Below are 27,528 nucleotides of genomic sequence, written 5' to 3'. Positions count from 1 at the left end.
TATCAATTACCGGAAAGAGCATCAGAAATTTTGAAGTATACTTGAAACTTGATATGCGGCTTCTAGAAATAGTTGAAAGTTACATTGGTGTACACCAAAAGTAATTGTTTTAAAAACTTTTGATCAGAGTAAACTGAACACATATTACACGCAAATGCTTTATTACATCGAATTTTCCGAAAGCACAAATCTTTATTTTTATATCTATGCATAAATAACATTGCAATATAGAGTTAGGTACACATTATTTAAACACATCAAATAGTAACTTATTATGTAACAAACTAAAATGAAACATTTCATAGCGATAAACAAACAAGTTAGGTATTTCCTTTTCTGCAGAGACTGGTTATCTATAGTTCGTGTGTATATCTATAATTAAAAAGGTTAATCTACTTACAGAAAACTTAAATCGGTCAAAAAAGCGAAAAGTGGTGGTATGTTTGCGAAACTTAGGCTAAACTCCGCAATAAATCTGCCATATACGTCATAGGATCAGAAATCTCTCCAAGCAAACCTGTAATTAGAAAACATTATGCATTTTGCAGAAGCCCATCTTGAAGTCAAATATATTTTTGCTTTCCCTATCATATTATTATCAAGCATCATTTTTCATACTTGGTCATATGCATCAAGTTTATTTCACCATGTAGTAAATAGCAATATACCACCTCATGTGTTAGTAATCCCTACTCATGTAGTGACGTGATATGGTTACTCAAGATGAGAATTTCTGTATAGTTTAGTAAAAATATTTAGTTGCACTCATCTCGTCAGATTTAGGCTTTACAGTGCTCAAGCCACGTAATTTTAGGGGAAAGCTTTATGAAAATAGGGTGTGTGTATATGTGTGTGGTTATTAGGGTTCCAATATTTTTTCATAGTACTGACCAAATCAAGCAAAATAACATACATACTAGGGTATCCGTTATTTTGGTCATTTTGGAATTTTTTCGATAATACCCGAAAAATATGTTTATATTACAGAAAAATAAAATCCCCTGTAAATATGAAAATTTTCGGATAATAGCATCAATTTGATTTTTACAGTCCATTTTAGTTTACGAAAAAAAAAAGGAATCAACTGGCAAAAATAGGGGGGTTTTAGGGGAAAATTGCTATCTTGGGATACACTTTGGGGAAACCTTCAGTCTAGGAATGCTTACAGGGGCAAAAAAATAGGATACTTTCAGGGAAATAGGGGACTCACTATGTAGCCTGCAAATCTTAATTTTTATATTTCTAATAAAAAGAGACTTTACTTACCAACAATATCACAAAACTCGTCAAATGAAGCGCATGGTAACAATTCAAACCGATATGTCGTTAGAATTCGGTCAGAAGCCTTTAGCATTGCCTCATCATTATGTCTTATATACTCAGCCAAAGTTGCAGGCCATTGATCATCAGATAACACAATCACTTTCTGTGAATCAAATTTATCGTCAGTTGTACGAGTCAAATTCTCCAAAATTTGAATCCATAACGCAATGAATCAATATATTAAAATTATTTGCAAAATTAATGCAATTATTAAAAACTTACTTTGAAGAGATTTGAGTAGATCGAGTCGATAAGCCCGAAGAAAATCAAAGCACTTTTGTAAACGGTGTAATCTTTTACCGTTGTATCGGAAATAGTTTTGTTCGATGATGAGGGTGAAACATGTCGCTGATGTGCCATTACAATTAGCCTGCGTAAATGAGAAAGTCGTAGTTGTGCCCATCGCGTATGTGACAGCAAGAGAAGAGAAAGAGTGCACTGATATAGAGGACCTTCAGCTTCATAGCAACTCTCCAGCCACGCTGGACTTTGTGCAGATTCTAAGTAGCTGATTAATGTTTTTTCTTCCCTGGCGGATGACCTGGTACTGAAAACAATGATTGAACAATATAATAGCAATAAATCTGGGCCAACATCGATTGTTCAAAGTTTTATAAAAATCAAGAAATACTGTACGTTCAACACAATAATACAAAACTCACGTGTTGATTACGTAAAGAGCCATATGGAGAAGATAAGGAATTGCGTGCATATTCGACTGTGGCCCACCTCCACCAGTATCATCATGAAAACTCTTTTCTTGAGCAAAGCGTAACAATAGTAGTTTCAAATCGTGGACAGTAGATGTATAAGATATATCTCGATGACCAGTGCATTCTAGTAGATACGTATTGTGCCTAGCTAAGCAGCTAGCAAAGGCAGACTCCGGTACTTGAGGACCCCACAGAGGCAAGAGTCCATTACATTTAGTATTTGCATTTTGCAATGCGGCACTTTCCCATTCGTCTCTTGCTCGTGCTAGTCGTACAGCAGACATGTGACAGTCTACGTGCACCACATTGAAATGAGTTACTGTGGTATACCCAACTGTTTTCCGTTGCTTAGTTTCAAACTCTTCCACGTTGCAGCGTTTCGTAAACGTGTAAATACCAAGAACCTGGAACCACGCATTTGATTGTACAATCGACCTCATATAATATAGCAAAATACAAAGACATCTAATCTCAACCTTTCCAATACAAACCTTTGCAGGCTGGAACTTGTAGCCTTCTCGACAAATCACACACACGAGGCCAGTTTCATCCCCAAGATCTTCCATCTGCTGAAGAATAGTACCACTAGCGGTTACTTGACCCTTGTCATTGGTTCGCATACCCAGAGCACCTAACTGCTTCTCGCGCATCGCCATGGCCATTCGTTTCTTTTCACTACGGGTGTGCTGTCGTGCTTCCTCAATCAATTCAGCTACTCTTTCATTGGTACGCAATGCTTCTAATAAGTTTTCAGCAAGTGAACCAACATGTTCATCAGATGAGACTTGTTCAAGTCTATGAATTATAGGAATTGTATCTTGTGATACGGCCAGCTGTGAAGAGTTAAATTCACTTCAATATTGTCGATTGTATAGTCAGGTTGGGATACAATATAAATGTATTGCAACATTTATCAAAGCATATTAATAACGAATACACAATACAATTACCTGTGTCGGTTCATGATCAGTTGCCAAACCAGTAAGAAAACGTAAGATGTACTTAAGGGCAGGTTTGGAGATAAATTCTTTCAATTCATCACTGTCTGTACGTAAGAGGGTTGGTTTGACACATGGAGCATGTAGCTGCAATAAAAAGTTTCAACATTTGAATTCAATAATTGTTTCATAAACCGAAAAGTTATACAAGTGTTCTCATAATAACTCACTGTAATGTATTCCAGAGCATCTTTCACAATGCCCATGTTGATTATATGGTCTTTTAATGTATTTCCGATAGCGTTTCTTTCAATCCCTTGTGTAAGAATGCAGAATAGCTCCAACTTTTGCTCGTCTTCGGATGTGTGTTCGAAGTCAAACTTATAGAAATCCAGTACAGGCTTGAAATAGTCGCAAAGCAAAGCCATTTTCTCCTGATTACCATATGTGAGCGCCGCCAGCACTCGTGCCAGATGTACTAGTACATTATTACTTTGTCTGACAGCTGCTGATTGGGTACATGATAACAAAGCTTTGACATGGTCAGGTCCACCTAGAGTTCGAGAGAATGCTTCAAAGGCAGACAGAGGCTGAGATGCCGCGTTGGCTAGAATCGTCTCCATAATCTATGGAAAAAAAAGATGAAATTAGATAATTTGAAAATATATCGAGTATTATTTTTTTTTAAATTTCTATTTATATCTGGATACAGGATTCAGATATAGAATATCGGTATTACTTACATCAAGTAGTTGTTCAGTGACTTTAGCTTGAGACTTGTCTGGCTCACTGACAACACATCTTTGAAGTACGTCTAAAAGCACCGTAACGGCACCGACCTCAGGTCTGCTGAGTACTTCTTGATTTTTCTTGACCTTTACAGATAATCTAAATAATTTCAAGAGGACCTGAAGAAGCGGCCTCGCTCGACTGACATCCCGAATGGCCGCAAGTCTATCGAGCATAACTTGGAGACCTCCACAGTCAGCTAAAATATTGGCCATTTTATAGACTTCTTCGTTATTCACTTCCTGTTCGCTGCTTGCATTCAGCGTTTCTACAAATTCTTCAGTTGCATCACCAAGAAGTCCTCGCATACGGTAAACAACTCGCATTGCATCGCACTCACCACCCTCTAATACCCATATTTTTTTATAAACCTGAGGAGAAAAAAAATTTCATTCTTCAGTTAGTTCAGGTATGACGAGGGTACTTCAACAATAGAGATTTATTTATATTTTCTGTGTTATAAGCTTAGGGTTTGATATGTGTATATTTTGATTGTATGTATAAAGCTGACATACATCTTTTACTGGTAAATCAAGGCTGATGATCTTATTGTTCACCAAAAGTTCCATGCCATTATCATCTTCAAGCAGTGCAACAAGTTCGCAGTCTTGACAGATTTTATTCTTGACGTCTCGCATCAAGGGACCCAAGCCTGGCTCCAGACTGCTATATGGATTGCCCAACATGCGTCCCTAATAAACAATTCATATTTGAATAATACAATTGTCGTCAAGAAAACAATTCACAATCAATAATCATGTTCAATGCTTATACACATCAATTGATTTCGGATGGTTTTGATTAAGATGATGTTCATCATTTACCTGTAAAAAGTCTTCTTGCTGAGGATCTTTCTCTAGGGTTAAAAAGAACTCGCCAATATCGTTTTCTTCAGGGTATATGATTGAACACAAACGTTCAAATACAAAAACAGGTGTCCGGACATCTGAGATGCTGTATTTTTGAATAGTTTCAACACACACGGACATGAAAGCTTTTGTTTCCGCTTCTGTACCTGGAAAAAAAAAAAAACAGTAGAATCATTCGATTTACCAAGTGATTTACTGTAGTAAAACAGCAAGTAAGTGAAGTTATTTTTGAATACCAGATGTCATTTCTTCCAAGAGTTCCAATAACTTTTCTTGGGTATCGTCAATGAGCCTTGTGCGTTGAACTACAAGACGGCGCAGTGACAAATATCCATTGAGTACGGCTCCTACTAGGCGACCCTTGTACTGTTGTTTAATATTTTCTTGTTCCAGGAACGTAGCTAGGAGTTCAGTCAACATTTTCAAGGAATAGCCTTGAGCAAGATCACTGGTTAACGTGGTTTCTTCTAGATGATGCAGCTCTTCAATTTCTCGAGTAAGAAGATCGGCGAGAAGAGACATGACTCCACGTACTGCCAGAAACTGTTTCCACGGCGGTTGTCGGATCAGACTTTGATATAATGATAGAAATTCAGTGCTACTTTCACCGGCAGAGCGCAATTCTTCTAAGTAGCATGTCAGAAGAACGAGAACTTCTTTTTTACGTTCTGTTCCTTGGCAAAGACTCTCGACCATGTTGCATGCTACCTGTCGGGCTAGCCTCGAACTTGGGTTGAACAAAACTTCTTTCAACCATGCTCCATCAGCCAACTTTAAGGGTTGTATACCTCGCAGACGCATGCAGCGATAGTGCCAGCGATGACCGTATTTCTCCATCAAATATAACACACGAGCTTCTTCCTGTATATTGTAGGATGAAGAATATTTGAAAATTTTCTCAACATTTAATTAAGTTTCCTACATGGTAGTTTTATAATAAAAAATGTATAGGATATCCTTAATTTCTTTCAAATAGAGTCTGCCAAGTAAAAAATATTATACAAGTATATGTCTACCTTCTTCAACGGTTTACTTGGAGGACGTTCTGGTTTCTTGGCTGGCATACGTTGAAGCCATTCAGAATATGAATGTTTTGGATCTCCGCTTAACCATTTTCCAACATCAATGCTCACCCCCTCAGGAGGTTGGACAGTTGCTAGCGAATCAATAGTCTTATCCTGTTGAACAATGAATATATTATATTTGCGAAAAACATACGAGTTCTATAGTTACTGAAATATGTTATGTGGTTGAGCATTCAGTAATGAAGTGAAACAAGAAAGGATATGTGATCACTCACTTTGTTTTTCTTTGAAATAGGTTGATCAGGCTTAATCAGACCTTGTAGAATTTTCAAGCATGGCAAAATTATGCTTTCCATGACAACCGGACTTTTTGAATCTTTGCAAGCCATCAAGAATAGCTGCATGACGCAACGCAACTTTTGCTCCCAACATGCATCTTCTTTTTGTATAAGTGCAGCTAGAAGGGCCATTTCATGTCTAACTGCTAAGGCCAAGTCGAATGCTGCGACACGACCTTTCAATGTCATTGTGATACGACCTGTCAGGAGTGTGCACAGCTCTTTAGTAGAATGCATATTATCCCTGGTTACAAGGCATAGTAACTGGCGTACTTCTTCTTGCATTTGTACGGTGCCTTTGCGCAAATTGTTTTCAACAAGCTCTTGGATCAATCCTTGTTTGCACAATACTTCTCTTGCAGCCCCATTCGTGGCTAGTGCACGTAAAAGTGTTAGACAGTGTTCTGTGGCAGCAGATGCACATCCGTAGCATCGACCCATAGGAGGGATGATTGTTTCTTCTCTGGAAGATCCACGGCTGGTAGATGCGTGATTAGAAGCCCGTGGAGTAACGGTCTGATCTCGTTGATTTCTGTCATAAGCCACCAGCTCTCTCCGACAAGCAAGAACTCTTTGAATTATTTTACTCAACTCTTCAAAGGACGTTTTACACTCGCCACAATATCTCTGAGCAAGTAGTTGAATGGCTCGATTAACTTGAGTACTACCGGAAACCTGGACTCCATCTTCAAGACCGCGATCTAATCGATGCTCGGAAATTTTAACCAGTAACATCTCCAATGTTGGTTTGTTTGAAATCAATGTTTTATATACTCTGTCTGCTTTTTCTAGTAGTGTATTTATTGTACCTACTGTTTTCTTACGATCATCATCGCTTTCTATAGGATCAACAGCACAACAAGGTCTACCAGTAAGTGTATAGTCAAATTTAGCATACTTGCAAAAGCCACAGGCATGGCACAGGAATGGATCTTTCTCATCGTAATTAATCGCACGACATTTGTGGCATTGAAATACGTTTTCGCCACAGTTGGCACAAACTCCAGGATTTGCTGGAACACTTGCAGAACATCTTGGGCACTGTAGAGTCTCTGAAGAGGCTTGAATGTTTTCATAGAAATCAGCATATTCGATCATTAAATTGCAGGCAACAATTGGCAAAGGAAATTCCATTTTAATCTCAGTTTGACCTTGAGCGAGTGTGATCTTTTTAGCTTTATGCCACATGGCTGGTTTATTCTTCAATTCAACAACAGCTTGCACTGATCTGTTATTGTAGAATACGTTAATGGTCCGAACCATTTTTGTTCTTTTTAAATCACCTATTCGTAGGGTGATGCGACTAATAGTGTGGCTGCCAACCAGCTTCACGATTTGCGTTGTCGTAGTGAACTTTGAATCCACTTTGATGGACGAGAGTTTGATCGTGGCCAATGGGACCTCCGGATTATTGCACACCAGACAAGGTTCACTTTCCAGATAATATCCATCCAATTCAACAAATTGCGCTAAGTTTGCGTACAAATTTGCATTTGGATGTCGCGAAAGGAGTTGATTTTGAGCATGCAAAACAGCAACCGCTTGTTCCATGTACGTATGCATCTTTTTGCCGGTATGGGGTGTTTTCAGCGAGAAGTAGCCCAATAAATCAACAAATTGTGCCGCTTTACGGCCGTAAACGGGAAGCAGTGGCCATAAACGCCATAAAAGGTCTAGTAGCGCTTCCTGATTCGCTGGGTTACAATTTCTGCAAAATATTAAATAATCGAATGTCGTTACAATATCATTATGACGTGACATAAGTTTACAGTGACTGAATTGATAATGTGACTTACTTATAAATAGCCAATACAAGCGAATGTGCTTGCCAGCGTACATTCGTGTTATTGGTTTCTAGCAGGAACGTTTGTATAAATTTAGTAAGTAGACCCGGAGAAACTTGTTGCTGTATTTGTTCAACCAAGGTAACACATTGAGTTTCTTCAAACTTTGCTTCAGTATCTGAGTCTTCCGATTTTTCACGGTCACGTCGTTCTTTAGTGTTACTTACAGTTTTAGATTCCTGAACACATTGAAAAAAGGTTTTGCACATTTTATATTGCTGTTCAATTTAACCCTGCGCAGTCGCGCTGTAAATTCACTGCTTTCTTGGTCGCACTGGGAAAAAAATGTCCACGTACAGTTTTCAACGTGTTAAATTCATGAATACATTTGACTCCTTTTAGAATGTGAATCCACGATTATTTGAGTACAACAGTTATTATATTTTATACGACACATTTGTAAACTGAGCGAGAATGCTAGAAAAATTCCCAAGTGATATTTCGCTTGAGACGTAATCGTCTCAGTGCGACTGTGCATGGTTAAAAAAAAAAAACTTGACTTATGTCACAGTACTTCACTTCATTTGTTGAAAATTAAAAGGAAAAGAGAAACTTACTTTTACTTTAGCATCTTTAGACTTAGTAGACGAACATATGGCACACTGCAGTAACTGCAATACTGTTGCGCTCACCCCCTCATCTAACAATGTTGAAACTGTTAGTAAGTAAGAAAGCACAGTATTTTGTTTTAAGCAAAACCGTTGCCAGTTTCCAGTCCGGCTCGTAGCTATCTCCACGCAGCATTTTAGATGTTCTATAAGCTCTACAAGGGAGTCATAAGGCAGGGTGATAGAGTGAGGTCGAGCTTGCAACGGATCATAACCTCCTGTGTTACAGCACTGTTGCACCGACTGGAAGAACAGAAACAAGTCCATAAAGAATATTTCCAATATTCTCGAAAGATTATTATGCAATAAGAAGAAATATTAATTTACCTGTACATGAGACACCAGTGCGTGCAGGTCTCGAAGCTGTCTGTACTTGTCCTTATTACCACAAATAAAGAGTAGCAATTTCCGTACTTGACGCCGCACAAACGGAGTTTGATACGACATCATATATTCGCAAAGATAGAAGTACCAGGCCTGCTTGATAACGTAAATCGGTAAGGAGTTAAAAAAATATTCATGGAATTAACAATATTTAAAATGTATTGTATTGTATTGGGTAAAGTAAAAGTTTCAGTTGCTTTCTTGCATTCTTTAAAAAATTGCAATCATATTGGAGATCTACCTGCTCAAATGCAGGCTGAGACGTGCTACTTTCAGCATATTTGTGAACTTGATATGGAAGACGAAGAGCCATCTCAGTCAACAACTGAGGGTATGCATCAAATACATCGCTGGCATGTCCTTTTACATATTGGCGCAGGAAGAATGGAGACATGTCTGGAGGTAAAGTAGTTAGATGATCTTTCAGCAATTGTCCGCCGATCACAGTTCCAGATTCTTCAGTTGTAGTTCTGGAAGCAATATCTCTAGTCTGTATATATTGTTCAAACTAGACAACTTACCCAGAAATACTTTTCATTTCGGAAATTTTTTTTTTCTTTTATTTCTTCTAAATTAATAAAAGAAAGGAAAAGAAAAAAAAACAACACTTACGATTTCCAGTATTCGAGCAATGACTTCAACAGTGTCAAACAGTAATCAATCACTCCAGCTTTGCTTAGAATTGCTGCTGTCGTCTGAGAAACAAAGTTTGGATTTTCGATCTGAGCTTTACTGTTATATTTTGATCGCGACATTAAAACACCTGAAATATAAATTAGAAGGTTTTGAGCTTAATCATATACTAGGCAGTCAAATTCAATACAATCGGCCTTTGATTATTATTTTTTTCAAATCATAGTTTATACTCACTCAGAAGTCGCATAATCACGAGGTGAACCTCTCTCTTACTGCTGCGTTGACAAATATTGGTTGTATCAGGTTTATCCATCTCAAGTTCTTTAACAAGTGCCTTTAACAAGTTCTCAATGCAGGTTCGGTCCCTTTCGTCTTGGCCATCAAGATCGGATGTGAGCATTAATATTACCTGTGATTATCAAGTCAAAATTGTAAAACTACTCAGAATCTCAATATTATAAAAAATACATACATATGTATCCATATATATTAGGTTCACTAACCTGCATGAAAGGAATGGCCAGTACACCAGACACATTAGTAAGGTGGGGTATAAATTGGACAAGTCTGTCCAATAACAATAGGCGTATCGAATGAAGTTTGGTCGTATTTTCACCAACTACTTCATTCTCTCGCTCTGTACCATGCTCCTGTTCAGTGCCTTCTTCTTGTTCATTTGCCTAAAACATTTAATGTAAAATGATGAATTTTGACCGAATACCTATAAATTTATAGATTATGAAATTGAAGGTCCTATTGAGGCTGTGAAAAAATACCTACAAATCATGCTGCTTGGATAGCAAAGCAACGAGCTCATTTTTGACTTTTTTCTTATTGCATATTTGAGTGAACCATATCCAAGTTTAGTACTCAACGGTTTTTAGATTTTTAAAATTATGAGTTATTCCCCAGATTTTGACTACTGAATAATGTTGTCACATTGCCAAATGGTGATATAACAATGAAACTTGAATGCCTGTAACTTTTGTATTTTAGAGTGTTTGATGAAAAGATAAAAAATGACAATGAAAGTTACATATTAGCTATCAATCTCAATGATGGAGTAGAGATAAACTTGAAGAAATGTTTATTAACTTTGAATTTAAATGTTGTGGTTCAGGGGATGAAATATTCTAACAAGTATTTTCTTATCAAAGCTAGATTTATGAATTAGAAATTAATTTCTTTGAATATTATACTAATTCACTGTAGGAATACAAACTTATACATGGCACGACAAGTAATAACTTACATTAAAAGTATTAGGAGCTCCAAGGGAACTGGTTTCGGATCGCGGAGGCTGTCCTACAGTTGGCATACTGTCTGGTGCATTTTCCCCATAAGCTGAACTACGTCCAGAAACATTGTGTTCTCCAATTATGCTGTCAACACCACTGCCACCACTGTCGCTTCCCCCACTTTCACTTCCTTTGCTGCCTCCGCTGCCACCCTGCAATAGACCAATCTGTGGTAAAATTCCGAAAATTAATTATAGGCCAAAGCTATTCGATTATAATGAACATTCTTGTAATCTTACTTGTTCAGCAGGAGATGTTCTCAACGTACTACCGTCTGTAGCTGCAGTAGAACCTTCATCGTCTGATCCTCCAGCAGAAGCAGTCGTATCAGAATAGTGACCTCCTTCTGGTCCCTGAAATGGCGAAACAGTTGTAACTTCCAAGTAGAATGGGCAAAAAACCCTTCGATTTCGAGTTTAACTTATAAAGACTGTTACTCAGGATAACACAATAGAAATTTTTTTTACCTGAGCAGACCCTTGCTCTTGTGCAAGTCCCTCGGCCACCAAAGCTTGCAAGCTTTGTAAGCCAGGTTGTAGATTGGCCTGTAAACTGAGAGCAATTGCCAATTCCACCATAGTCTCGTCATCGGCATCGGGAGGGATGTCGAGTACTGGGGGAAATCCGCCCGGGCCAAGCAAGGCTTCCAATGCATTTGCAGCACGACCTGAGGGACCTCCTTGTATTTGGTTACCTTCAGCGCCTAATAATCCCATGGGTTCCACAGTTTCGACCTCAAATTGCTGTTCATTTTCTCCTGATTCTTGGGATGGTTGGGAAGAAACTGGAGCAGGTTTTTCTTCATTGTCGGTAGTTACTCCTACAGAAGCAAGCGTGAATTCCAATTTAAGCAAGACCATTGGAATTAATGGATAATACAGACAAATGCATATATTATGAATCCGAGAAAACTGAAACGATTTCAAATCATGAGACCGCTTACCTGGAGTACTACAATGTGGTGGACTTGGTATGTATACTCTTCGCCTCTTGTATCTCGGTCGCAGGACCCTGATTATTGCTTGTTTGGCACTGAAGCTGACTAGAGTGTCAGAATTCAATAGCAGTTGAATGTAGAGCTTAGCAGCCAAAGGTGTATTTGCCTCTACGTCGCATATTGTGAACGAGTGTATGATCTCGACAATTGCATGAACAGTGGCTTCCGTGTGCGTTAGGCCTGGCACTACAACCGGTGCTAACGCCATATTTTTAGGATAAGTCATGTGTAAAGACCACAGAACATCCATAATTTGAACTACTATATGCTGATTAGCATTGGCATTTACGCGATTAGGTGGGCCGAGACGATCTTGTTCCAAAACCACCACTGAAAGGTAAACAATAGCATTGGCAAAAGATTTTAACCATCTGATAACTTCCTAAAGAATTTCAATTTACTAGTTAGTTTGCTCACTAACTATAAGACAGATGCTGTTCAATAAATTGACTCACAACTAGCTTCATCAAACGATTTTGGTGCATGTTGATCAGCAAATTTGGCGAGATTATAAGGTCGAGCAACGGCGATGCTTCTGACAATAAGAACAAGTCTGTAAAAGTTCTCAGCATCAATATTTCTTGGATCACCAATCTCGCGCATTGCTTTGAGCGATTCAAGCACGTGTAGTAATAATGCCTGGTCCTAAATAAAACGGTACACATAAAAGATGTTTCATGAATGAATATAGATTCTGTGTTAAAAATACATCATTACTTTTTTGCTTTGCAATTCTTTACCTTGTAGGAGTGATATGCTGTTTTGGTATTGTGTAGTGCAGCGAGCAGTGCTACAGTGTGCATTTGAACCGGAGCTGGAGTTGGTAGAGTTAAAAGATTGGTAGCCACCTCAACTGCCATTGTTCTCAATGATGAAATGGTGTCGTCGCTTGACATTAGTGTGAAGGACGATTCCAATACTTCGAGAATACTCGATACCATTCTGTAATCAAAAGTTTTTAATCGTATATTATAGCGCTATGTTGAATTAATAACACAAATCCGAAGGAGTGTATTGAATGTATTTAGAAGGCGGTGAGAAATTTCAGCCGTGTATTTTAAACTTCTTACCTCTCTATATTGACAGAATCATCCTTTGGTGGTCTGATGCACAATAATATAAATAAAAATTAAATTATGCCACACAAGCTTGTTATGCAAATAAGCAGCAAATATGAAAGATATAAATGTAACTCAACTAAGAAGACATCTACATCAGAATCATATTAATGAATCGTAAGGTTTAATACTTGTTAGAGACTGCAATATCATCATTCAATTCTATCAAATTTTTATAAAATACTATCGTGACTGATAAATTAAAAAATTTGATTTACCAGTTCACATTCATTAAATATGGAATCTGGGCAGTAATTGTTAAAATGCGACATGAGAGCTAAGAAAAGTTTGGAAAAAAGAGGATAGAAAGTTAGTACAAACGACAATTAATTGTGCAAAGTATCTGAATAACTTTTGCCACATACTTGTCCAATGAAGTTAGTGGTGCAGGTGAAACAACAGTATTTTCGGTTTCGTTACTTGTCGAAACACCAGTCGCAGCAACAGCAGGTGCTGATTGTCCAGAAGAGATTTCTTCTGGTTCTTCTGGCCAACCAAATGCATCTTTTGTCTTCCCGTAGCTACAGGAAACAAGACCAGATTATAGAAATTATTATAGAATGAGGGCCTTAAATCTATGTCAAGATCATCAAACTATTTATACTAGTTGAAAATGATGAACATAAGGATAAAATTTAAGAGTCTAATATAATGGGTTTGTATGAAACTAAATGAAAACCGATATTGACATGATTTCCAGTAATTATAGAACATTTGGGAACCATGTTTAAAGGATCGATAATATTTCTAGAGCACTGTAAGATTTTAGAATAATATTAATAATAATAAAAACTAACATTTTGATGGAATCCACCATAATGACGCCTTCAGGATCCTGAGAAGGACCGAATGTAATGGTTAACTTTTTGTCAGCTTGCAAACTTTCTTCCCTGGCAAGTGGAATATCAAACCATCGACTTCGAGTTAACGTTGTTCGTACACTTCGTCCAAAGACCTGTTGAGATATGAATACTTCTGGTAAGTATTTCATAGTCACATAATGCAAATAATTTCAAGCATTGCAATGATTATATGGAACTTTACCTCAACGTATAACGGAGCTCTTTGGACATCTTGATTTCCAAGTAGAACTCTTACACCAGTCATAACCAAGGTTGCATCGCTATTGGTACATTCAACATTGAAGCCCATGGCCTTTGTTGAAACAACATACATACCAGTAGTGTTTAATCGATGCTTTATTTGAGCTACATTGTATATCTGAAGCAGATCGTTCCCGCCAAATTCAACGTCATTCATCGCCTGGCAATGTTCAAAGAAATCAATCGGAAATGAAACTGAACTCGAGGGCTTTCCAGTTTTGGTGGACTTCTTCTTTCTGGTTGGTTTCATGGAAGTCATGGTGCTAATTGGTTGAACGCTGGATGACATCCAGAATCCAGTTTGCTCCATAGCCGCCATATAGATTCTGAGGCTACCATCTTCGCAAAGTAGGATTAAAGTAGTTCTATGCTCGGCATTTGAGCTTGGGTGTCTTATGGCAACCATATCCATAATCTTAGCTTTGGCTGGTATAACTTTTATTTCTTGTATCATCACAGTTTCAGGCTTGATCATTAGAATTACTGGATTGTTGCTAGTTTGCAAGACGGAACACACAATTCCAGGATGGTTAGCAACTTCGCTCCACTGATATAACGGCTGCGGCTGATTGTTGTTTGATTTGTTCCCATTTGATTTGTTGTTAGCTAAATTGATCATGAATACAACAGTAATATCCGAATCCATGTATTTCAATGGTGCTATAAAGCTTTTGCCTGACGAGTAACTGAAGAACAACAATTGCAAGGCGTGTGAATAATATATGGAAACACCCCCACCACCGACTTGGCCGTTGATTTCTTTGATTTCGGAATGGTAAACTTCGAGTGTATTCGTAACATAGAATGGTCCATGTCTTGCAGAACTTTCTTCATCCATGGCTTGGCTATAAATGTAACCAGCTGACGACATTAAAAGTAGATGAAATATGTCATTTTCTGTGTGTATAAAGGTGCAATCTCTTATTTTTCCAGTTGGCACAAGGAAATAATACTGTGGACTTAGCGCATCTTTTCCAAGGTCATAAATCTTCACAAAGTCAGCTGTAACCAAGGCTAGCTGAGTTTGTGAACCAGGAAGCCATATTGCTCTAATGATGAAATTTCCAGTTTCGAGTTGTGGATGTAATACTAAATGATCGGATACTGTTCCAGAACTGTTGAATGTCAGAACGTGACAATCTTTAAGACCACAAACAGCCAAGAAATCTTCGTTCCACTGGTTGCCGGTCACTGACAAAACAGTAAAAGGTATGGGTGCTGATGCAAGTCTAGTCAATGTCAGTTTCCTTTTAGACGAATCAGCTTGTTTTAATAAAGCACTCAACTGAAGCACAGTGATTTTCCCTTTCTCGTGTGAGACTGCTGCAAAATTTAGATTTTATTCATTACCATAAGGCGAAAATTAAAACTAACCTCTAGCATTATCAACTAGTGAAAATAAAATATCTAAATGTTGGATCGTGTACCTAGATGCTGCCTCTTTCCGTGTGGGGATGATAAACAGCACATAGCAACACGCCGAATTAAATGTGCTGATAGTAATTGCCTTATAGTTTGACCCTGCTCACCGCCGTAATTCATCCTAACATTTTCAAATGCTCCCTCTTGAGATCCCAATGTTGGGAGCTGTTTTATATGGAGCAAAAAAGAAAAAGAATATGGGTGTACTCATGTATTATACACTCATAGGATGCTAATTAATTTTGCAATTACACATATAAAATATACGCACCATGAGCTGATCAGTATGTTCGAATTTCTTGTCGAGAGTGTGTAATTGTCTAAGAGCCAATTGAGCTCTAGCGTGGCAGCCAACTGCAGAATTTTTTTGACAAGAGGCATCAACTGCTGATACTAGAGTTCGTGTGAGCTCTACCAGTGAAGAAACCAATCCGCTGTTCGATAGTTGTGAAAGCACCCAATCCTTGCTACCCTCTGTTTGATAAATTATACAGAAGTGATAATCCATATCATAATCTTTTATGAGTCTACTGTCCTATCAAATTATATGGAATGCTCATTGACATCACATTCGAATAATGTACAATGGTTATAAATCTTACCAAGTTGATTTGCAAGAGCAAGAAGTTTTTGCTTGTCACGTTCACTTCGTTCATGTCTATCGTGAGGTTGATCAGGACTGGAACCTCGACGTCTCAAGCTACTTGGAGGAAGCGTATTACTCTCAGTAGAAGTTCCAGTATTATTGTAAATGTCAGTGTTAGTGACTTGATGTTCAGAACTTTGAGGGCTACGTTTAATCAAAGCTTGACAGGACCCGTCAGCTTTTGCCCCACAGTCACAAAAGAAATTTCCATACTTGGCATAAGTAATGTCATGACCTCTGTGGCAGACACGGGCACACACTGTACATACACCAACTCCATCCACCATGTTACATGTGTGACAGTGATACCAATGTTGATTCATGAACTCCTTCTGCGTTATAGTGAACGTGCAGAGTTTATTACAAAGACTATCCTCATCAGAGTCCTCGCCTGCACTATCATCGTCGTCATGGGTAATTTCGTCCACCCAATCACTATCGGTAATATCATTTAGCGACGTTACACCATCCCAAGGTGGACTTGTTGCTCGATCTTGACCCTGCACCGACTGAGGACAAATTGCTCCCACTATGTCTGCGACATAGTTCAACACGCAACATCCAGCCTCTACATAGGGTACTGGTTTATCAAAAGTTTGTGGATCTTTTGTCGTCAGCTGCTGTTTACTGTAAATAAGAAATATTTGTTCCATCATTTCAAACACTCTTTGTCCGTGCTTTCAACAAAATATTGATTGAAACACCAATTGATTACAAACAACTTTAACTGTCAAGGAATGAAAACTCATGAGTAAAGTATTCAAGCTGACACTTCATATCATTTGGAAAATAGTAAATTGTTTCTAATACCTTCTAGAATGTAGTTCCTATCCATTAATTGAGTTTCATAAATTAAAATTTTTAATTATCAACAGCTTTCTTTAAGGGAGTGTGCAAGAAAAAAAAAATCATACAGATTTTATCGTTCCAACACTTCAACATTCATTTTAGTCAAAATTAACGAAGTGTATCTTTAAATTTTTAAGTAATTTAACCTACCACAGTTCAATCCATTCAGTAGCAGCGCTAAATAACAAGATGTGTCCTTTGTGAGATCCTGCGTCTGCTAAGGTAGACATTACGCGCATCAATTCTGGAAATCCAATACCTTCAATCGCTGGCGACAAAATGTGATATCCCAGTGGGATTAAAGCTTGCAAAATGGTTACAGAGACATTATCACTGACACTGCTGAAAATATAGAAATGTGATGTACTATTCTTATCTCATTGTACAAAGATATGTGTGCTTATACATCTTCTGTGTAAACTGCTAATTCTGTATAGAGCAATTAATAATAATTGGTACAATAAAAATTTGACATGAAATGATAGTTTACTCCAAGTAAATTTATAATTACGAACCTATTTTCTTTCACTATGTAATTGGTAAGAGCTTGCAGTAGCTGACTATTTTCATGCATTGTATGTTGGTCGTCGGTGGAACTGGAAGATTGAGTATTGTTTGTAGATGCAACTTGTGCTACTGTCCATTGACTCTGTTCATTATTAGGAGCATTATTAGCTTCATCAGTTTTTTGAGTATCCTCGGCATTAGCACTGACCGCTACCAATCTAAAAATATGTTAAATGATATAGTGATATTCGAAAATCATGCATAAATAACGAAGTGTAGCATTCGCAATTGGAAGTCTAAATGTTATTTCCTCTGAAGGAGAGGGATATTTAAAATAAACTCACGCAGTTGCAGTAATTATAGTGGGCGTTTGCACGTTAGTGGATGATGCACTAGGTGAAACGCTTGTTGCTCCTAATATAACGTGACGCAGCCATGCCTGTAGTTTTTCACTTTCAACATTGGCGAGATTTGACACCGAACTGCATAAACGCTCCAAAGAACTGTCACTTGATTTTTCAGCTAAAATCACATCAATATATTTTAACTTAAATAAATGTTCCCCTTGAAAGTGTGAAACCCTAAATTTTTCTTTTTTTTCTTTACAAAATGTAAGACTATAAGTCTCTGTAATTTAAGATGCTTAAACAAATTTCTGATCGAAATCCAACCAAGTGAACAAATGTTATTACCTGTTTTGAAAAGTTTGACGAAGAAGTGAAGAACATCAGTACTGAATTGCTGTGAGGCTTGGGGCGAGGAAACAGATAACAAAACCGAAACCAGAGTAGTGTTTGTGTTTGGAGTGAAAAATGTATCTAATGCTTTACATCCAACTGGCTTATCCAAGAGTTGCTCCCAGTATTTGATACACTGTTTCAAGATTTTTTCATCAATGGAAACACTAAAATGAAAAATTTATTCAATTATCATCTAAAAATGATCATCTGTACACATTTACACAGTATACAAAAGGGTGCATAAAATTTATTACTTGATGACATCTTGTGTGCTGCTAGTATATTCGACGATCAAATTATAGGTATGATTCAGTACAAACAGATGTTCACGCAGCTGTCTAGCTTCATTTTCACAGTCACCAATAAGTCTACCCAATGTTTGGGATGCTGCTTCCTGGAGGTATTCAGTACGCACATCCATTGTCAGAGATATCAGAATGTCCATAGCCCGAGACCGAATTTCTGACGACTCTGGAGTTTTCCTATGAAAATAAATTGTAATTGACGTCTTTTGCTTAATAGTTTCAACAAAAGTAAGCGCCCGTTAACAGAACTTAGCATTGATTGAGTGCTATAAATTTCAACTTACATAATGTATTCTCTGATGAAAGTGACTAGTGCAAGAAGTAAATTTTTCAGCGAAGGGTTGATAGAGAAAGTGCTATATTCTGATAATGAACCAATATGATGATTCACTGTTGCCAGAATATAACTTTCCGCTGGTATAATATCATTTGCATAGGTATTCTGTAATAACAAATGAAATTTGCTAGGTAAGATACAGCCACAAATGTTTTTTATAGATTAAGCTTTACAAGTTTTGAAAAATTTCCGTTTTACAAATTCTGAAACCTGTAATTTCTATACGACGCAATAAACTTTAGTCTCGTTAACTACCAAACGAATAAGACTTGTTGATTTTTTCAGTAGATGAAAAATTATAATCTAACCATCCATATTTGTAATACTTTTAATACGTTGACAGTAGTGTTTAGGAATTGAAGTTTTAATTACCCATGGTACGTCTGGCACACTTATAGCTTTCCATTTATCTAGCACAGTTCGAACACTGTTTGGTAACAAAGATACCAATGAAGGTTCCATAGCCCAACTACCGCCAGCAATACAAATAATTCCATCCAAGACTAAATAGTCTGAAAGTGTATATTTGCCAGCTGGTTCGGAAGCTTCGTGTATCTGATAAAGAAGACTAGATCTACAAGAAGCCAAAATAGCCTCTGTCAATGATAGAATGTGAGGCAATATGTCCACGACCATTTTGTTGATATTAGATGTAATAGATTCCGGTGTCTGAGGGCTTCTGTAAAAATTGTAAAATTCGTAATGAAATAGAAAGTGTTTGGTAAATTAAAATAGCATTAAAAAAAAATATTCGAAATAATAAATTTGAGTATACATATACTAAGCACTTACTTGGAGGCCTCAATATTGTCAGATGGACTTTTAGAAACGCTCTCATCCATGAGAACTTGTAGTTTTCCAATTACTGCAGCCAGAATACAAAGCGAGCTAAGCTTTGGTAGAGATGCTCTTGACATTATTTTATCAGTTGGATTTATTTCGGGTTTTAACGTGTTAATGCAACTTTTTGCCAGAGTGACATCATATTTTAATGAATTAACTGTAGATGAAACGGTCTTTAATAGGTTTTCAGCGTATTGGGTATACATGCCTTGTTTTACCAAACAATCCTGTTGAGAAAGAAATATTTATATAGAATTCCACAGAAATAAGGCTCTGCACAGGCGAAAAAAAATGTGTAAAATTTAAACACAGTACTGCCACTTTGAATTAACATTCACTGGATTTTGTTAGCAGATGTTGCAAAACGATTCGCTTTAGTGAAACAAAAATGAATTTCTTTGGTAAATATCTATTTTTCCAAACAAGTGTTGCCACATAAAGACAAATTGCATCGAGTTGGCATTCATGTCAACCAGATAATGCGATGAGAAAATTTTAAGACTTTACCAGTTATTTATAACAACTCACCTTCATCCATCCAGTAAATGTTTTATATGCAGCTCTGGGTCCCCAAACCAGAGAATGCAGGAGCATTGGACTTGCTGGAATCTCTTCACCTAAGGCAAGTTTGTCCATATACGGTGTTGAAGGTGGCAACATTAGAAGCAACCTATAGTGTCAAATATAGACAAATTCATTATCATATTATGTGCAATTGTTTACAATAATAACTATTATTTCGGCTGTATTTCAGTAAACATACCTCCAGCAGATTGAAAAGCAGTACTGTGTCGCACACAATCCTGTAAAAGTCATTCTATCCTGATTTTCAGATGCTGGTTTCTGAAGCATGCTTGTTTGATTGATCACATTCAAGATGTCAATCAAGGCGTCGACAAGAAGTGGATACTTTAATTTATCTGGGGTTCCAAGCACAAAATTGCAAGCCTGTCAAATGAAAGATTGCATGTAACAAGTTCCAAAGAAAAAATCATGAACTTCGAGTATAGGTAGCACTTACCAATCCATCGAGTTTTGGTGTATCTTGATTATTGAAATCTGCTGCCGTAAGGTTGTAAAAGCGAGGCTTCATCGCAAATTCATCTTGCGGGCCAAATTTGCGATAGTTATCTTCAATTTCCTTCCAAGGCGTATATATCCTGGATGCTTGTTTGTTTCCTTCCTTAGCATCTGAGACTAAGCTCGTTGCCGAGAATAAGTTCCACTGAACCTGACAGGTATAAAATCAAATTTGAATTTAAAGTTTACTAATATTCAAACAAATGTAATATCGCATGAATCAAAGGAAGATGAAAAAAAAAGACATACTGCCTAGTCATGACTCGGTCATGCCGATTTATTGCATTTATGTTTACCTATGGAAATGTACGAGGTGATTACTACCACACAGTTGGCACTTTCAACCTGGTGGCCCTGTTATCTCGCTAAGTTTTAGTAAACTCAGATTGTTCTAGCATCTGACAAGTTAATGTTAATCACCAGAAAGAATTAGAAAATTATAAGAGAGTGACTGCGAGTAAAGAGAAAAACGGAAAAAGTGAAAGTGATAAAGATAGATTAACATCGGTTGGCACTTGCAAGCCAAAAAAGCTCAACTGTCAGATGCAGCAATGTGTATGGCATTTGCTCAATATCTGAGAATAATATTAAACTGAAACAATGTCCATAATTTCACTGTTTACCTGTTCAAGTAGTGTTGGCGGAGCGTCATAAAGATGCTTCATCATGTATTCAAGTAAAAGCAGTAACCGAGATAAATGTAACAATTGCGAGTCCTTCATGGGAATTTTGACCGCTTCGCTACATCGGACAGCTCCACTTCCAGTCACCAGTAGCACGGATTTTTTTTGCATCAGGTTCAATGAGTGAAACAAAAAGAGTACAAGCTGAGCGTGCTCTACGTTTAAATCTGAAAAAAATACGTAAAAATTTAAAAATTATTGGAGCAGAAAAACGTAGCAAAAACAGACAGCCAAACATGCTATCTCACCCTCATTCTCAGTCTCGAATGTAGCTGGGGGATTGCAAACATTTTCAACCATGGTCGTAACCAGTCTGTGCCAAATGCTTATACAGGCAGCTTCCTTCTCAGACTGTGGCTTCAGCAATAAAATCTGACGAGAATAGTGGTAGTGATTAATAGACACAACTTAGGCGATCACCATCTTATGATTCGATCTAAAAACAATGAATAAATACCTGTGCCAAAACACTCAAGGTTCTGGGATAAACTTGCAGTGGCCAGGATGGCGTGGAATTCTCAGTCGACCAAGGACTAACGCCTAAGTGATGAAGCAAAGTATTCTGCAGTGCTTCGCTGAGAGTATTCCGGGCTAGTAAATTATGAGTGTAGCGGCTAAGGGCTTGCGAAAACTCAGAATACATTGCGCCTAAAGTAGCTCCATAGAAGACTGATATAGTTCCTGTAATAATTACACATTTAAAATTACATAATTAGTGGATTATTTTCACGTCAAGTAACTCAGAGCAAATTTGAGATTTTCAATTTGCTACTACTAGCGTAAACTATGCTCCGTGCCTGAAAGTTGAGGTAAACAAAATTTTAATACCTGTTTCGGTTCTAGCAGTTTCATGGTCCAAGTCTCTAATGATTGCTGCAAGGATAACCATTTGCTGTTCCACTAAGCCGTGCACAACATATTCCCGAATGTACAGACTCCGACTGCCAATGAGGTGTTGGTTCATGAATTGAAAAATTTGTGTTGCCAAAGATATGTACTGCAATAACGGAATAAGAATATGTGAAAATGTATTCAGTAAATCATGCACATTGTTCTAAGTTCTGCAGGTACACATAAACATACTCCGTGAGGCTCTCGATTGTCAGGCACAATTGCAGTTGTAGTTCTCTCAGTGTTCGTCTCATTATTCGGTTCTTTGGTTGTACTTGTAGGTGAACCATCGGACGGCGCAAAAGTTTCCTCAAACCAGAGTCCCAGGATAGGTTCGCTGTCCTCCTCTACCGACATAACAGTTTGTTCTACGTGGTGAACATACACCATAGCGTTAGTAAGTGGACAGACAGGACAAGAGTTGAGATTACTGATTAGAAATGATAGCACGGAAAAACTTGCAAGATATATTTTTGGTGAATCAATTTAAAAGCCAAGCTTGTATGATTCCAGACTTTACCATGTTTCACTTTACAATAACTTGCAAAGTTTACAGATAAGATAGTGCGAAATTTTTTTCTGAAATAATTCGATTTCGTAATTAAATCGTGAAAACGTACATTCATGAAACAATAGGCCGTTAATTGGTAGTTCTACTTCTTTATGGTATACCACACTTTGAAAATAGCAGCAACGAATTGGCAAAATAGGTTTAAAAAGTACAAATCATGATGATTCATTTACTGAAATGAAAGTTAAGGTCAACTCTGGCAATGAGATAAATTCTCTTGATAAAATGAATCTCGTATATCGTGCTTTCACATTCAAACTGTAAATTGCCAACTGTTAATAACAATTATTATTATAATTGTATATTATATTATATTAAAAATAGTTTTAAAAAATGATTATTATAATTGTATATTATGATAATAATGTATAATTATAATAATCTTTTTTTTAAATTATTTGCAAGTATACTTATTTTTTACAAATTATTTGAAACAATTCTGATCAAGATGGACATCTTGTTAAATGATAAAACACTATAAACGCGTATATTTGCTGTGAATCAGTTATAATTAAATGGTATTTTTTAAACACATTCTATTCATCACGTTGATTTTAAAAAATCGTCCAGTGGGGAATGTGGAGTACAGAGAATTATATGCAACTAACATTGCATACAGTCTGCATACAGTCAATTGAGTGTGCATACATTACCTTCATCAGTTGAGCTTTCATCTGAACAACTCAAAAGATCTTCATAATAAGTAGTGGAATCAGATTGACTCAAGGTATCACCTTCAAATGGATGTTTTTGAACTCTTTTGAGAGTGCATGCCTGTAAAAATAATTTGTCGATATTTTTTTCTATTAGGATAATTATATTTCAGCGAGTATTTACGGCCTTCGTACTTGAAAATGGATATCTTAAAACGCTATGATAATAGAACAATAATAAAGCAGTTAGTCAGCTTGAGACTAAAAAAAATAAACTATATTGATTCGAGTATAAGACAACCCTACATATAAGGCGACCTCCAATTCTGGGATAGTATTTAAGTATTTTTCTTAGTTACCCACATATAAGATGAATTCATGTATAAGACGAGCACGATTTTGGTGGGTGCTGTCAACGAAAAAAAACCTCCGCTTATATTCTGAACAATACAGTAATTCTCATGTATGAATGCAAGTTTGAACAACAGAATCTTGTACTTGCTGTTGACTTTTATTTGAAAGCAGTACTAGTAAGCAAATGACACATTTAAAATGGAAGACCTCCCGTTTTGGGTGTGCAAAGTATGTTCAAGTTCAATTGCAAAAAAATATACATGCACATACCTTACAGTTGAATACTGAATAATCTGTACAATTGTATTTCAAATTATTATACAATGTTTAGGAAAAATTAAGAAATTAGTACAGGGTTTTGAAGAGAAATATTTTACTAGAACACAGTGTAAATAGTATATCAGTAAAATATTTACAGAAAAAGTTACACTGCAAATTATCTGAGATTAGTCAAAGCTAAACCTCACCTTTCTGTAACTGATGGTAGCCAAGTAAAAGAGAAGATGATTCAGTGGTGCCGCTTGCAAGAAAGTAACAGCTCTTTGCAAGGCTGTAGCAACAGCTAAAATGTCCAATGGTGCAGGTTCAGGAGTTGGGGGACGATCCGGTCCTGCTTCCACTGAGACATCCTCTAATAGTGCGCTCATTAAAGTGAGAGCATGAGAGGCAAGAGCCACAGAAAGAACACCGAATCCTTGTTGTCTAGGAAAACAAGATTTCATTTTCCACTTCATTTGAAGAAAACATGCATGTTTGATACAATATTTTGATATAACAAACTTACACTTTCATTAAGTTTATACGACCAGTTCCGTCTCTTGATTTGCTTGGTGATTTGCCCTTTTCTTCTTTTCCTTTATCAGCCGTGCTCAAACTGCTTACGGAAAGCTGGGCTTGCAAACCTGCTACTAGTAACCAAACCCCAATCAGGAGATGATTTTGTAATATCTGAAACAGGTATGGAAATTAAGCAAGTATTCCATCAAAAAGAAGATACATGACAGTGTAGTCATTCACAATAAACTTTCCATGGTACATTGGAAATAATCTAATCTTCTACCCATTTCGACCTTCTTCACAAATTATTTCAAAGTAATTATTTCATTAAGACGATGCAAAATTTGCATTGAAATTATCTTACATGTCCACCAGCACGTGTGCTGTATTTAATAACATTAGAAACGATCCCGAAAATTTCTAAGCTCTTTTCAACAACTGTAATAGCCAGCGCGTCATATTCCTCTTCTGTGCTTTTTCCACTTTGACTTCCTTGCTGATTTGCTGAAGTATTAGTGCTGCATTTCGGAGATACTGCATTCGTTATCCCAACAATACTTGATGCCGTAGCATTAGCAATTGAGCAATACAAACAGGACATTGTCAGTAATGACAATTTCTCAAGTTTGGCTGATGTTAATGGCTCAAGAACGGGAAGCGATACTAGACTATGCACGATATTGATATCGTTTACAACTGCGTGTAAGCTGTGCCGTATTGTATGGGCCTCAGAATGATTGGACGGAAGACAAAATCCTTTTCTGTTTAGGTAAGTTTGATACTTCCGTGTGTATCGAGATAAGTATGGAAGATTTGTACACATATCCAGCAGTGTGTCTCCTGCACCCATGCTCTGAAGAGTGCTAATGTTGTTGGATATGAATAGCATCTAAAAATAAAGAATTACATCAAACATTCATGTATCGAGTTATGATACAAACGTCAACAAATTATTGTAAAACAATAATTTACATGCGACTTTCTATTGCAGAATCTCAATTAACAAATAAATTTTTAAACTGACCTTGGCATCTGCATTAATGTCATTGCTAACTGACTCAGAATTAATTTTATTTGCCGTATTCGACGTTGCCTCGCTTGCAATATTTACACTAGGTACAAAATCCTGGAGGGGTGTAGTCAGCTGTTCAAGAATACTGCTCGAGAGATCGCTACGAGCTCGTTTCGACTCTTTGATTGGTTGAGGTGAACTTTCTTTTTCTCCAGTCGAAGGTGATGTTTTAATGTGTGAGGGCAATTTTGCATTTTTCATGATAGCGATAAGTGTAATTTCCTCTGTTTTGGTTAATAGGGACTGTCCCATGCATAGTGCACGGATAGGAAGGAGCAACTGCTTTGTAACTAGGATGGTCGGTGCCCCATCTGCAAGCTGTGACTGAGGCAATCTCCCGATCAAGTAGGTAAGCAGCACTCTGCATGCTTGCCAAACTGTAGGAATTTGACTCTTCGACACTGTAAAATAAGAAAATTGATGTCAGAGTGTGTTCTAAGGGGTATGAGTTAAGAAAAAAAAAAGTACATAGGAACATAAAGTTATACAGTCTATTTAAGCAGCATTTAGAATAAATATCTTTAGCATTCGCAAGCTTTTGGAATCAAAAATGCTCCGATTTTTCTGAGTATCATTATAAAAATGCGATTCAATAGTATTTTCAAAAACCATTGCATTAGCTAATTTCCTGCTGTTTCTTGTTGCGTACTCTGAAACTAGGCATACCACATTATCGTTGGTTATGAAACATAAAATTCCTTGAGATTGTAGTTCGTAATATTAATGTGACGGTGGAATTTCATGAATCATCCTTATTTACTATTTGAGAATAGTGTGCAATGCAGTAAACAATATATAGCAGCGTAAATAAAATAGGGCAGACTTATTTTTCAACTGCAACATTTCTCAAGTAATTCCAGAATAGCAATGTAATAATTATTTTCAATTCTTTGTTACAATAACGTTACAAATATAAACTTTGGAGAAATCGTCAAAATTTTCCAACTTATCAGACGCGTATTGACCATGTTATTAACGAGTGGTATTTCAGGCTATCATCATTTGAAAAAGCGAACTGATACAAGATGCAAGCTTAAGCGAGGGTGGGAACTATTCGTGCAGCTATACATTTTTCCTGTACGTGATGAGCAATCGTGCATGTAGATGTATGTGTGTGCAAGACATTTGGCTAGACAGATATTTGCAGGTATTAATATGCTAGGCAACTGGCAAAACTCACATGTACTAGCGCTTCCGGCGATATAATCAGCAGCCAGCGCTGCAAAGGACGTATAGAAGGCATCGTACTGTTCATTGTGCGTTGAAAATTCAGCATCACTGCGAAATAATAGAAAATTTTTGATCAATAAAAATACGCTCGATACGGCAAGTATCCATTTTCGTGCTGTCACTTGGTTGATCAGTCAGACGGCGGATACGTCTTTATTACCAACCTGACTATAAAAACTATTTTACTCACCTTTTGATTATCGCTTTGACAAGCTCAATGATCTCGTTTTTATTGAATGATCCATAAGATGCGGCTAAAATAGGCTTTATTATTGAGGCCCACTCGACCACACCACCACTCTTCGCAGCCATTTTGAAAATGAGTGATAATATACCATCGAACGTACGATAACTTCACGATTCATTCGAAAGGCCATCCGTGGCTATTTTCCGTTCTCTAGATTCCTAGCTCTGGTTCTCTGGTTGTTAGTTCGCTGTAGTGACCGCAACTTGTCGCTGGCGCTGACCATGGTGAGAATCTTGACAAAATTTGAACTTGTTTTGAATAGGACTGATTTCGGAAGTACGTTTTTATCCTATAGGCGTATTGTTTGCATCGCCACGTACGTGTGACGGATTTAACGA

General features: G+C 37.2%; 1 protein-coding gene across 10 annotated transcripts; it reads right to left on the bottom strand.

Moving 5' to 3' along the window:
* Positions 1-144: 144 nt before the first annotated feature.
* LOC124301490 (E3 ubiquitin-protein ligase UBR4) lies at positions 145-27,275 on the bottom strand. 10 transcript variants are annotated; one of them, XM_046756601.1, is made up of 56 exons: positions 27,134-27,275; positions 26,894-26,991; positions 25,666-26,114; positions 25,006-25,530; positions 24,649-24,812; positions 24,332-24,566; positions 23,511-23,631; positions 22,479-22,654; positions 22,224-22,392; positions 21,853-22,076; positions 21,644-21,767; positions 21,336-21,562; positions 20,654-20,863; positions 20,396-20,580; positions 20,161-20,302; positions 19,582-19,859; positions 19,162-19,468; positions 18,737-18,894; positions 18,402-18,629; positions 18,100-18,311; positions 17,752-17,929; positions 17,416-17,625; positions 17,051-17,242; positions 16,008-16,678; positions 15,677-15,879; positions 15,411-15,570; positions 13,925-15,306; positions 13,678-13,835; positions 13,246-13,401; positions 12,833-12,865; positions 12,503-12,704; positions 12,218-12,407; positions 11,709-12,092; positions 11,233-11,585; positions 11,005-11,118; positions 10,720-10,932; positions 9,971-10,147; positions 9,702-9,876; positions 9,444-9,594; positions 9,073-9,301; positions 8,775-8,927; positions 8,397-8,690; positions 7,792-8,018; positions 5,933-7,703; positions 5,649-5,810; positions 4,869-5,493; positions 4,588-4,778; positions 4,279-4,455; positions 3,718-4,134; positions 3,205-3,600; positions 2,987-3,121; positions 2,528-2,869; positions 1,986-2,440; positions 1,546-1,870; positions 1,267-1,426; positions 145-517 (listed from the first exon to the last, which is right to left on the bottom strand). In XM_046756601.1, exons 1-56 carry the CDS (start codon positions 27,253-27,255, stop codon positions 453-455), a joined length of 15,780 nt encoding a protein of 5,259 aa, XP_046612557.1. In that variant the 5' UTR covers positions 27,256-27,275; the 3' UTR covers positions 145-452. The 10 variants fall into 10 exon arrangements, with proteins under 10 accessions (XP_046612557.1, XP_046612559.1, XP_046612561.1 ...); XM_046756603.1 differs by having other exon boundaries at positions 8,775-8,924; XM_046756605.1 differs by having other exon boundaries at positions 10,720-10,917.
* Positions 27,276-27,528: the final 253 nt, after the last annotated feature.

The sequence above is a fragment of the Neodiprion virginianus genome, chromosome 3 (genome assembly GCF_021901495.1).
Source record: "Neodiprion virginianus isolate iyNeoVirg1 chromosome 3, iyNeoVirg1.1, whole genome shotgun sequence".
Classification (NCBI taxonomy): domain Eukaryota; kingdom Metazoa; phylum Arthropoda; class Insecta; order Hymenoptera; family Diprionidae; genus Neodiprion; species Neodiprion virginianus.
Note: the sequence above shows the minus strand (reverse complement) of the source record. Positions and strands in the feature narration are given on the sequence as shown.